General features: G+C 37.0%; 1 protein-coding gene across 4 annotated transcripts in view; it reads right to left on the bottom strand.

Annotated features, from left to right (window-relative positions):
* Positions 1-12,502, bottom strand: part of ENOX2 (ecto-NOX disulfide-thiol exchanger 2) — a 197,137-nt gene that overhangs the window by 57,819 nt on the left and 126,816 nt on the right. For 2 of the 4 annotated variants that reach the window (XM_039250805.1, XM_039250806.1), the window contains exon 3: positions 6,308-6,442. In XM_039250805.1, coding sequence (XP_039106736.1) covers positions 6,308-6,404 — 97 coding nt within the window. In that variant the 5' untranslated portion in view covers positions 6,405-6,442. Of the gene's footprint in view, positions 1-3,017; positions 3,056-6,307; positions 6,443-12,502 lie in introns of those variants that run through there. The other 2 variants (XM_039250804.1, XM_039250803.1) reach the window with 2 other exon arrangements.

Raw genomic sequence — 12,502 nt, 5'->3', positions numbered from 1 at the left:
TTATTTATACTGCGTTCTTCCTTTGTTAGAACATTTGACAGATTAAGGATCATGACTTTGACTCTCATCATGGGAGGCTGTGAACACCTTTGGAGGGGCATTACTGAGGACATTTCACTCTACATCTGTGGCTCCCAGATTTCTAGAATTTAGACAGAAATAAAAAAATTATATAGGTATATATATTAAGTTATTCTCCTATTAATTTGCCAAAAACAAACGTGGGAAAAAAATAACAGAAACTAGCCAATATACCATTCACACAGTTCATAAAAGACAGAATATTTTAAACCAAGCAATGTAGAAAGTCTATAATCTCAGAATAAAGAACAGTCATTTCAGTTGAGTAAATTTAGCTTTATGTAAAAATCACTATATTTTTAGTTTTTATATTTTGCAGCAAACTAGGGAAAATAATAGGACTAGTCCTAGGCTGCACAATTGTGCTTGGGCTTCAGAAATCACTCAACTACCTCACTTAGGGTACTTCCCTATAAGAAGCTCCTTATGAAAAAATTCTTTCAGAGCTAAAGTGTCAAATACACACACAAAATTGTGAAGGGCCAAGAAAAGTTTGACTTTTCTGAGGTTTAGTATATTTTTTCTTCATGGAAAATGCAAATTATGTAACTGATAATGTTTCTCTTTTTGTTTTGGCTACCTTGTCACAGGTACAGCTCAACTTTAGAAATTGGGTAGGATCCTATGACGTACACATCTGAATTCGAATTAACGTCCCTACTTGATCTTCACTTAAAAATGTATATTTATTTATTCTGAGAGACAAAGAGAGAGGAAGAGAGAGACAGGGAGTGGAAGAGAGCAGGGAGAGAGGATAGAGAGAATCCTAAGCTGTGCTGACAGCACAGAGCCCAACTAGAGATCATGACCCGAGTTGAGATCGAGAGTAAAAGGCTTAACTGCCTGAGCCACCCAGGGGCCTCTGGTCTTCATCTTTGATCTTCATTTATATTTTCCTAGATGCTGGTTTATTTTGCTAGTAATTTTTCTCTTTTATGGTAACCTTTTCTATATGCGGCCTCAAATTTTGTGGAATGGGATGATGTAATTCAACTTGAGTTGAATATTTAACCATTGTCCCCATACCATATACTCTTGCATACTTTCCAGTAATTGATGCATCATTTCCTCTTCCTGGATCATTCTTAGCCCTTTTTTTCACCTGTTAAATTCTTATATATCTCTGGATACTGAGCTCAAATATTACCACTTCTGTGAACCTTCCCAGACTACCACCACCTACCTAGCATTCCCTCTCATCCCACCCTGACTAAAATAGTACTTTTCTGTATGTTTCTACTAAGACATTTGCTACATTGTAGTGTAGTGATATTGACTTTGCCTCTGCTACTGGACTCTGAACTTGAAGGCATGGATTGAGCCATATCCATTTTGGATGTTCCCTTACCCCAACCCTACTTTAGTATGTTTTTAATGAATGGATGGATGGATAAAAGCACAAATGAACAAAATGGATAGGAAGCCTCTGAGCTGTTATCATTCAAGAGGCACCTCATACATGAGATGTATTAGGGAGAAAATATGGAGGTTCTCAAAGTACTGAAGTCAGTAAGAGGGCAGGAATCTTGTCTTTTTTGTTCATTGCTTTATCCCCAGGGCTTCTCATCGTACCCTGCATACAACAGGCCTCATATGTCTTGTATGAATGAATGAACAAATGATCTCATTTGGCCACTCTTTGTAACAGTTTGCATGGGGAGTTTTGAGAGTACCATAACTGGGTAGGCTTTAAGGTCATTTTATGGAGGCACTAATTCTATTTGGTATAGTGTTTTACATATCATTGGCTTTCAGTGAAGTGTCCACCATGCTGATGAACAGTGCTCTCCTTTCCCAGGATTTCAACCTTACCTGCCACTGAAGCCATATTCTATTTGTGGGAGATATTAAAAATAATAGAAACACAAGTCTGTCTCTCCTTGAGGAGCTTGTAGAGCAGTGGCCTGTCATGTGTCACACATCCTCATTTTTTCTGTTCCCATCAGAATTGGCCCTCTGGGTCCAGTTAGAACTTCCTTCTTAAAAATGACACTTAAAAAGTGTCTTGCTCTGGGAATAAGGTCCATAAGTCACTATTTTCCAACATCTCCTATTATGGAGGTAATATAGTCAAAAAAGTGGAGACACCATAATGAGAGACTCTTCTTTGGGACTTCACGGGCTCCACATTTGGAAGCTAAGGCTATTTTAATTGAGGGGACAATAAAGTAAAATTAAGGAAATATTCAATAAGTACTCCTTTATCGGCCCACCCTTGGATTCATCTGGTATGATGGGCAGAACAGTGCTCCTTAAACAGAAGGTCTGACTCTATTTGGTCCCTCTCTTTGAAAACTAACATGAGTCTTATTTGGCCAGCTTGGAAAAGCAAATACTCTCACAGGAAAGACAGCTGCCAGCCAGAGGAGGCCTCCTAATCTGCCATCATTGTGGATTAACTTTATTGAATAGAAGCTATACAAAACACCATGTTAGATGAAAGGGAGCTCCAAACCAAACCCCAGAGATAGCCTGTCTCTGCTCCCCACTCAATAAATATAATAAGCCAGACATTGCCCTGATGACAAGTATGTGTCCAAGAGACTCAGCTTCCATGACAGTATGGATTTGAGTTCTCTAGGGGAAATCAAGGCAGATTATGTATCATTTGTTTTTCATCAATGCCAAAAGCCTTTTCTATTGTCACAGGGAAGATGAAACCGGACCAAAAAAGTTTGCTGGCTCAGTAGGAAACCTCCTAAGGGGCAGAAAAGTAGCTGAGTTACTGAACTATTAGTGACTGACCTCAGGGAACAGTTCCGTGTGGCTCATTGGCTGCCGCTTCCATTTTAAGGAATCTTGAGGAGGGGAGGAGAGAGGACTGGGGGATGTTTTAGCCCACTCAGTTAAAATGTTACATAATAAAAATAACAGGCACTGCGTTCCCAAAATCTAGGCAAGAAGAAGGGTAGGCAGCATTGGATTGTGGTGCCAACCTTCCATTTCTGTGGATGCCCCATGAAATTACAAGGAGCAGTCATCAGCACTACCAGGCACTGTTCTCTTCACCCGCCATTGTCCAGCACTTCTCCCAGGGAAAATTTTGCTTCTGCATTCATTACCTTTCACTGTTCCTAAGAATACAAATGAGCCATAATTCAACTTTTTGTGAGCCATATATCAGACATGAACTTGAAACAATAATAAGAGCTAAGTTCATTGAGAGACTACTGTGAACCAGGCACCGTTCTAAGACTTTAATGTATTAACTAATTAATTTTCACAACAACCCTATGTCATAGATGCTATTATTATTTGTGTTTTACAGATGAAGAAACTGAGACCTAGAGAGGTTGAGTAACTTGCCAATGTTTACATAGCTACTTAATGGTAGAGCAGGGATTTATTTGAACCAAGGCAGCCTGGATCCTGAACCTGTGTTCTAATCTCAATGGTTAAACTGCCTTCCTAAAATAATAAAAAGAAGAGAAAAATTAGTTGACATGAAACTCAAGTAATTTTACAGATAGCTTTGAAAAGTATGTCTCAGTTCAAAACTATTGCTCCATGTACTTTTAAGACAAAAAAGGCACTACTAAATGAAAAATCAATATTCCTAAGATCTGGTTTCCAAAGTCAAGTAACTTTCTCTAGAGCATAGCTAAAAGAATTACGAAGTTGAAGGGGATCCTGAGAGTCTATTTCTTCATAGTGCTTAAGAAAATAAGATGTTGGCAAAGAGGGCTAGAAGTAAAAATTAGAATCACTTGTGAGGTTTCAAATGTCTGGTTGGAGGTGGATGTGAGGAACACTCAGAGCTGATGGTGGCTGCACTGCACTCAAATACTTTCAATTTAAGTGGTAGCTCAGCAGCCATTTGAAGAAAAGATATTAGTATTCCCTTTATCTTAGAGCATATAGCACTACTAATAGTAATAATAATGACAGTTAACTTTTATTGAGTGCTTATTATATGCCAAACATTAGGCTAAGCATATTATTTAACCTTCACAGAAATCCTATGAGGTAGATACTAGAGTTATCCTCATTTTACAGATGAGGGAACTGAGGTACAGATAGGTCAAGTAACTTGTGTGAGGTCACATAGCTAGCAAGTGGCAGAGCAAGGATCCAAACCCAAACAGTCTGTCTTTGCGGCCTATGTTGTTAAATAGTAAACAAGATACTCTCTCTGCAGGAATAGCCCTCTGAGCTACTGTGAAGAAAACCTACCCAATTTTTAGGCCTGTTATTGACCCCAGCATAAGCTTTGGGCCTATAATGATGGCTTGTGTGATTTTTTTACTCTCAGTGCTAAGCCTTTCTTGCTCCACATTGCATATGGGTGGCTAAATGCTGAAGATTACCGTGTGAGCATAGATTTATGTTTAGATATTACAATTTACAAATAATCCGATATAACTAACATATAGTCCTCTTGGCATCAGTGCAGATCTTGTCTCAAGATTTTTCCCTGAAACATATACCCATACTGATCAGATTTCCATGAACTGGTCATGTTTAAGGCAAATCAGATTACGTAGCCTCTCTATACTGTAAGAGATTGTAACTCAGGACCACTCCAAATGGAGCTATAAAATGATATATAATGTTTTAGTTTAAATTCTATTACAATGAAACAATGAGGAAGAACTAAATTTAAAAGACCCGTTACATCCTTTAGAAATATGTATAAGAAATATATTACTAATGATTTTACAAATATTTTAATAGCTAACATGTTTGAGCACAATGTGCCAGGCATTGTGCAATGTCACAAAAATCCTAAGGGGTTAAGTATTATTAATCTGATTTTATGAATGAGGAAATAGATTCTCATGAAGATATTCAACTACTCAAGATAAAGTTGTGAAAGAAACAGGCTTGGAAGTCAGGCAGATTGACTCCAGAGTCTGAATGTTTAACTCTTATGCAATAGTGGCTCCTGTCATAACACCTGCTGATTCCAGATTGGACCCACTAGTCATTCAAAACCCAAGGAGATCTATGGTCCAATCATTCAGTCCTCAAAGGATCCCTGGTTGGTCATTACAATCATGGTTGGTCTAATGGAATATGATGCAGTCTAGTCAACTATAGTCCATGGCATGAATTATAGTTTGGTGGGACAGTTTGTTGCTTCTGCCACATACATAATCCAAGCTCCTTTGTTCTCCACCCACTTCTCATTTACATATTTTCCCCTTTATATTTGGCTGCTTTTAAGCTTGTTTTCTATGTAATCATATTTCTTAATTTATAATTAAGATTATAAAGTATTGTTTCCTACACTACCATGCCTCCATTATACCTTATAAGGATTCAAAATCTGAATTGGAATTGTGAAATTATTTTGGGGGAAGGGGTGGAGGTCACTATATAGACAAATGGCACAACAAAGTGGCATTACTCTAGATCTGTTTCTCTACTGTGTTTGTGAATAACCTGGGGACCATGTTAAAATGCAGCTTCTGATTCAGTAGCTCTGGGCTGGTGCCTAAGATCTGGCAATTCTTAACAGGTCCCAGGTTATGCAGATTATACTTTGAGTAGCGAGGGACTCGATGGGCCTGGTCCTGTCATTCTTTTAAAAGTAGGATAACAATTAAATGAACCTGGGGAGATTAATATTTAGGCTATTTTAAAAGCACTCCAGGCTTCCGGAGATGGCAATTCCCTAATGTCTTCACAAATTCATTTTAATGCTTAACAGTTCTGATAGTACAGATTTTTTTGTGTGTGTTTAAACCAAACCCTTCGGAGGCTGTGGAATTTTCTTCTAATTTTATCTTTAGTGGAGATGGAGTAAGTACACCATACCCATTCTCTTACTGGTACTTTGTTTAAAAAGATATGAACAGTTATCCAATGTGAACCACTTTGGGATGTTCCCTACCATCTCCTTTTCCCCACTTTAGGAATCTAAGATTTTTCAGGTGTCTAAGTCAATTCTCATTTCTACTCCATGTCTATTTGTCTCCTCTAAATCTATAAAATTAGATAAACTTTATAATTCCTTGCCTAATCTTGTTGCCTTTTATTTCAACAAGCTATTTAAATATCAATGCCCATATCCTGCATCAGACATATCCCTAGCCCATAGTGCAATAGGGAGTATACTAGTAACTACTGGCAACCCTGCCTATAAAGCTCATATTACAAAAATGCACACTCTAGGCAGAATCTGGTAAATGTCAACTTCAAAATAAGTTGTGTCATACTGTTATATTTATTACCACATGGTCAATAAAAAGAAACACTTGTGACATGATTAAAAATAGCATACCAGGCAAAATTGGTTGTCCAGCAATTCCCAGTGGTGCCATTCCAAGATTATTCATTGCTGTGGCCCATGCAGTTGGATCAGACATAGGTAGTGTCATTACAGTGGAATCCACATTCAGAGTTCTATTACTATCAGCTAAAAAGAAATGACAAACAAGATAATTTGTTGTATTAAGGTTTCAGTATGTAGTTTGCTTAAGATAAACTGGAAAACTCTTTACAAAAATGGACTGATGGACAAGTAGTAGATAGGGCCTTAATTCCAGCTCTTTACAAGGGTTAAAACACTACAGCCTGAACTGGAAGGAAGTCATTGAATTTGAAAGAAGTTTACCAGATGGTATGTTAGTGTTTCTTTTGTTCTCTTTCTGCTCCCTCTGTTCCTTTCTTTCCTCTTGTTTTTTTATGAAGCCTTTATTTTTTTAGAGAAGTTTTATGTTCACAGCAAAATTACAGAGAAGGTACAGAGATTTCATTTATACCCTCTACCCTCACACATGCATAGCCTCCCCCATTATCAACATCCCCCAACAGAGTGGTACATTTGTTACAGTGATGCATCATAATCACCCAAAAGCCATAGTTTATATTAGGGTTCACTCTTGGTGTTGTACATTCTATGGGTTTGGAAAAATGTATAATAACATGTATACATCATTGTGGTATCATACAGAATATTTTCACTGCCCTAAAAATTCTCTGTGTTCTGCTTATATCATCCCTTCCTATACCCCAACCTCTGGCAATTACTGATCTTATTCCATCTCCATAGTTTTGCCTTTTCTATGTCACATAGTTGGAATCATACAACACACAGCCTTTTCAGATTGGTTTTTCTCAGTAGTATGCATTTATGTTTCCTCCATGTTCTCATGGTCGGATAGCTCATTTCCTTTTAGTGCTGCATAATATTCCATTATATGGATTTACCACAGTTTATTTATCCATTCACCTACTGAAGAACATTGTATTGTTTCCAAGTTTTGACAATTATGAATAAAACTGCTATAAACTTCATTGTGCACAGTTTTGTGTGAACATAAGTTTTCAACTCCTTTGGGTAAATGCCAAGCAGCACAATCACTGAATTGTATAGTAAGAGCATATTTACTTTTGTAAGAAACTATCAACCTATTTTCTAAAGTGGCCAAACCATTTTACATTCCCACTGGCAGTGAATGAGAGTTCCTGTTGCTCCACATCATCACTAGTATTTAGTGTTTTCAGTGCTCTGGATTCTGACCATTCTAATAGGTGTGTAGTGGTATTTCTTTGCTGTTTTAATTTGCATTTTCCTGTTACATAATGTGGAACATCTTTTTTTTTTTTAATAGTTTATTGTCAAGTTGGTTTCCATATAACACCCAGTGCTCATCCCAACAAGTGACCCCCTTGCCCTCCCCCCCACCCCCATCAGCCCTCAGTTTGTTCTTGGCATTCAAGAGTCTCTCATGGTTTGCCTCCCTCCCTCTCCCCCACTATCTTTCCCCTTCTTCTCCCCCATGGTCCTCTGTTAAGTTCCTCCTAATTCTCCTATATGTGCAAACATATGGTATCTGTCCTTCTCTGCCTGACTTATTTCGCTCAGCATAACACCCTCAAGGTCCATCCATGTTGCTACACATGGCCAGATTTCATTCTTTCTCATTGCCATGTAGTATTCCAATATGGAACATCTTTTAATATATTTATTTGCCATCTGTATATGTTCTTAGTGAGTTTTTGACCCATTTTTTAAACTGGGTTGTTTGTTTTCTTATTGTGTTTTAAGAGTTCTTTGTATATTTTAGATAACAGTCCTTTACCAGATGTGTCTTTTCCAAATATTTTCTCCAGTTTGTGGCTTATATTCTCATTATCTTTACACTGTCTTTTGCAGAACACAAGATTTTAATCTTAATGAAGTCCAGCTTATCAATAATTTCTTTCATGGATCATGTCTTTGGTGTATTAAAAAGTCATTGCTGGGATGCCTGGGTGCCAGTCAGTTAAGCATCTGACTTTGGCTCAGGTCAAGATCTCACAGTTCATGGGTTCAAGCCCCACATTGGGCTCTCTGCTGTCAGTGCAGAGCTTGCTTTGAATTCCTTCTCCCTCTCTGCCTCTCTCTCTCAAAAAGAAATAAATATTAAAAAAAAGGTCATCACCATATCCAAGGTCCTTTAGGTTTTCTCTCATCTTATTTGCTAGGACTTCAATAGTTTTGTATATCACATTAGGTATATGATCCATTCTGAGTTAAGTTTTGTGATGGGTATAAGATCTTTTTTTTTTTTTTGCATGTGGATCTCCAGCTGTTCCAGTTGAAGAGACTGTCTTTGCTCAGTTGTATTACATGTACTCCTTTGTCAAAGATCAGTTAACTCTATTTGTGGGGTCTACTTCTGGGTTCTCTACTCTGCTCCACTGATCTATTTGTCTATATTTCACCAATATCACACTGCATTGATTGCTATAGATTTATAGTAAATCTTGAAGTTGAGTAGCATCAGTCTTCCAACTTTGTTCTTCTTCAACATTGTTTTGGGTATTCTGAATCTTTTGCCTCTCCATATAAACTTTAGAATCTATTTGTTGATAACTACAAAATAACTTGCTTGGATTTTGATTGGGAATTCATTAAATCAAGTTGAGAAGAACTGACATCTTGACAATATTGAGTCTTCCTATCCATGGACATGAAATATCTCTCCATTTATTTAGTTCTTCTTTGATTTCACTCATCAGAGTTTTGTAGTTTTCTGTTTTTTTTTTTTTTCCAAGCGTATATACCACAGAAACTTGGGATGACTAAGCGGTTTCCTATTCTTCTCATAGTCTAGTTGCATATGATTACTCACCAGCTTCCCTCCAAACTATTCATGCATGAAAACTCAGAAAACCATCCAAAGGCTTGCATGGTAGAATAAAAAAATCAAAAATTCTATTTTTGATGCAATTTCATTTCTTTGAGGCAGTTAACATTATAGGGATGGACATATAATCAGCAGATATCAAAGTAGCCAATTGAGTATTTTGGGAATTAGGGGGACACCAGAGAATAAGCAGATAGGATATGTAGTCCTTGCCTTCAAAGGTTATACAATCTAATTGAAGAGGCCAATGATGGTGGCAATGATTATTACTATTATCACTACTCCATCCATTACTACCACTAATTATTGAACACTTAACCACATCCTAAGTAAAGCACTTGGCACATACTATTTTCATTTAACTTTCAACATAACCTTGTGAGAGGGACTATTTATATCTCCATTTATTAGATGAATGGCTTTTAAAGGTCACATATATTGTTCAAGGTCATGCAGGATATATACTTTTAGTCACAAGGCTTTACTATCTCCAATAAAACAATTAAGAAACAATCAAAGAACTGAATGGAATTGACTGGCAATTTTACTGAAATTTAAGGAATGAAAATGTGGCTTGAGTAGGTGGGAAAAACTTCACGGAGAAGATAGGATTTGAACAGATTGGCCAGATTTTTACAGAAAATGTCTTGAGTGATGGGTAATTATTGGATAGGTAAAGAAGAAAAAAGAAAAAGACTTTCCAGGAGCAATGATGACATAAGCAGACATTGAAGTGGGTTATGCATGCATGTGCGTGTATATACTGCATAGTTGGGAGCACAGAAAGACATATTTTTGGAAATTTTCCTCTGACTACTGATTTCCATAGAAAAATCTTTCCATGGCTTTTCTCCTACCTCTCAGTATGCACTCCCGCCGATTACACTCTGGAAGGCAACTCTGTTCTAATAGTAGCTTGCTAACATCTATCACATCCTTCTAACCTGGAAATATCAGGGATGATCCTTGCCCTGGTTATTTATACAAGTGCTATTTTGGTCACTGATTGGTCAGAACAAGAAATGCAAATGCTCAAAAACATTATTTCTGAATCATTAGTTTTTATGATTCTTCTATGTTTCCTATGCCACTTCTCCATAATCCACCCCTCCTCCACATACACATAGAGTGAATTGATGGCCTTAGCATTTGTTACGATAGTCAGAAGTCACATTTCAGAACTGGTGATTTCTCTATCGCCAGAAACTCTAGTCCTCATACCCAGTTTTCAGTGGTCTCCCATGAAGGCATAGTGTGGCTAGAAATAGCCTCCTTGTAAATATAGTTAAGAAAACAAACATGGGGCATCAAATATGCTTTGAGTCAAGAGTTTACATATTGATTATTTGGTTCATCTGAACTCCCAGTCTTCAGTTCATGGGAGACAAGTTTTAGGGGATGTTATAAGTGGAAGGGACCTTTAGAGATTACTAAATCTGCACTCTGGTTTTCTCTAGTGGCTGGAGGATGACTCCAACATGAAACATCTAGGTTTAGAAGGACTGGACCTCCATGCCAAAACTAATTTCTTGCAACAGTTTGGCTACTCATTGGCTCTGCAGTCCTGGGAAACAAGAGAATCAGGAATTATTTTTAATAAAGCATTCTGAGATCAAAGGAAGATAATTTACAATGTAACAACCTAGCCAAACTCTGGACTAATTTTTGGGAAGGAGAGAGAATTATCGAAATTATCAGCTTTTTTAAAGGACAGCACAGTATTGCTATTTTCAAAATATATATTAATTCAAAGTACCTGTTAAAATGTTAGCAAGTAGAGTTCCTGCTAAGGTTGTTTACATGAACCAGATGGTTTAGATAAGAGCCATGTGTAATTTACAGCATTATTTTGCTATGATAAATTCAGTTCTTAAATTCTTAAGGAATTATGCCTTTTCATTTCCCTCCATTCCTCCAACACCCATCTCCACCTGTCAAATTCTACTCAGTTTTCAGGCATCATCTCAAATGTTACCTTGTCTGTGAGGCTGCCTCACTAGAAGTAATTACTCCTTTCTAATGTGTTATCATAATATTTTATCTAGAATTAGATTTTTATGTTTGCTTATTCTCTCATTCCTTTTCGCTAAACCAAATTTTTACTGAGTCTTAGTATATGCCAGGTCCTATGCTAGTGACTAGGAGTTACAGAGATGAACAAAACTCATTTACTGCTCTGGCAGAACTCACAAAACAATGAGAGGCATGAAATATAACCAAATATAAATTATTTTAATAATTAGTGCAGTAAAACTATGAGTAAAGTGCTATGACAGAGAAGGAGTAATTAAATCTGCTGGAATAACTTGGGATGTATATGTTTGGGGTTGGGTGTATAGAAAGGATGAGAAATACTAGGAAGCCTTTGCTGGGAAAGAGTAATTTGGAATGAGTCTTTAAGGAGGGATAGGATTTTCCTCTATGTATTGATAGGAAGATTAGGGTTGAAGAGCATTCCAGGAAGCATGATCAACTGGACATTACCATTCACTGCCTTGAATTACAGTTATTGAATACATGTCTCTTTTCTGCTGGCCTGCATACTCCTTTAGGTCAGGTACTTAGTTTTGGGTGTTTTGTTTCTCCATTTCTTAGTTCAGTGTCTTGTATCAAGTAGGTATTCAAGAAGTATTTGGATGAATGAATAAAGAAAATCAACTTACATTGATTTTGGGCACAATGAACAATCCATGCAATGATACTCATTGATTATTTATATACCTTTTCAGAAAGATAAATTATCTTAAAAGTGATAGCATAGTTGCTAAACTAATTCTCTCTCCAGACAACCGAATTTACATGTAGTAAATTACTTAAGAGTTACAACCAGAAATAAATGCACCTAACTAATAATTCAGTTTGATATTATTGGCTATAATCTTTCTCCAATATAGGCACAGTCATACATATAAGGAAGCTTATAAATTTTTACATTCAAAGGGAAATCCCAGATGATCATTTCTGTCTGGCAACAATCTGGATTAAGGTCTGAACTAACAAAATATGCTGGGTTGAACATCTGTTTGGAATCATCACTTAATAGTGGAAAAGTTAAGTCCAGGTCTGATTCACTTTCCAGACTAAAAATGGACACCTAGCAATTTCTTTAAGTATTTTATAAAAGTGGTCCCATGTCACTAAAGGAAGAGATTGCTCATTTGCCCATAAGCCCTACATTCACTGACAGTGGCCGAGAATATTCCAAAGCCAAATATGAGTGCTGTCAAAATACCTCACCAAGTCTGAAGAACATGTCCTGCAATGCTCATTTTCTGTTCTGCCTTGTGTGGCAACTTCTCAAGAGCTCATGGGTTGTAGAGTAGTTGTGAATGAATCCCTTC

This window comes from Hyaena hyaena, unplaced genomic scaffold (genome assembly GCF_003009895.1).
Source record: "Hyaena hyaena isolate Hyena2069 unplaced genomic scaffold, ASM300989v1 scaffold_383, whole genome shotgun sequence".
In the NCBI taxonomy this organism is placed as follows: domain Eukaryota; kingdom Metazoa; phylum Chordata; class Mammalia; order Carnivora; family Hyaenidae; genus Hyaena; species Hyaena hyaena.
This window is presented reverse-complemented; position numbering and strand designations above follow the sequence as displayed.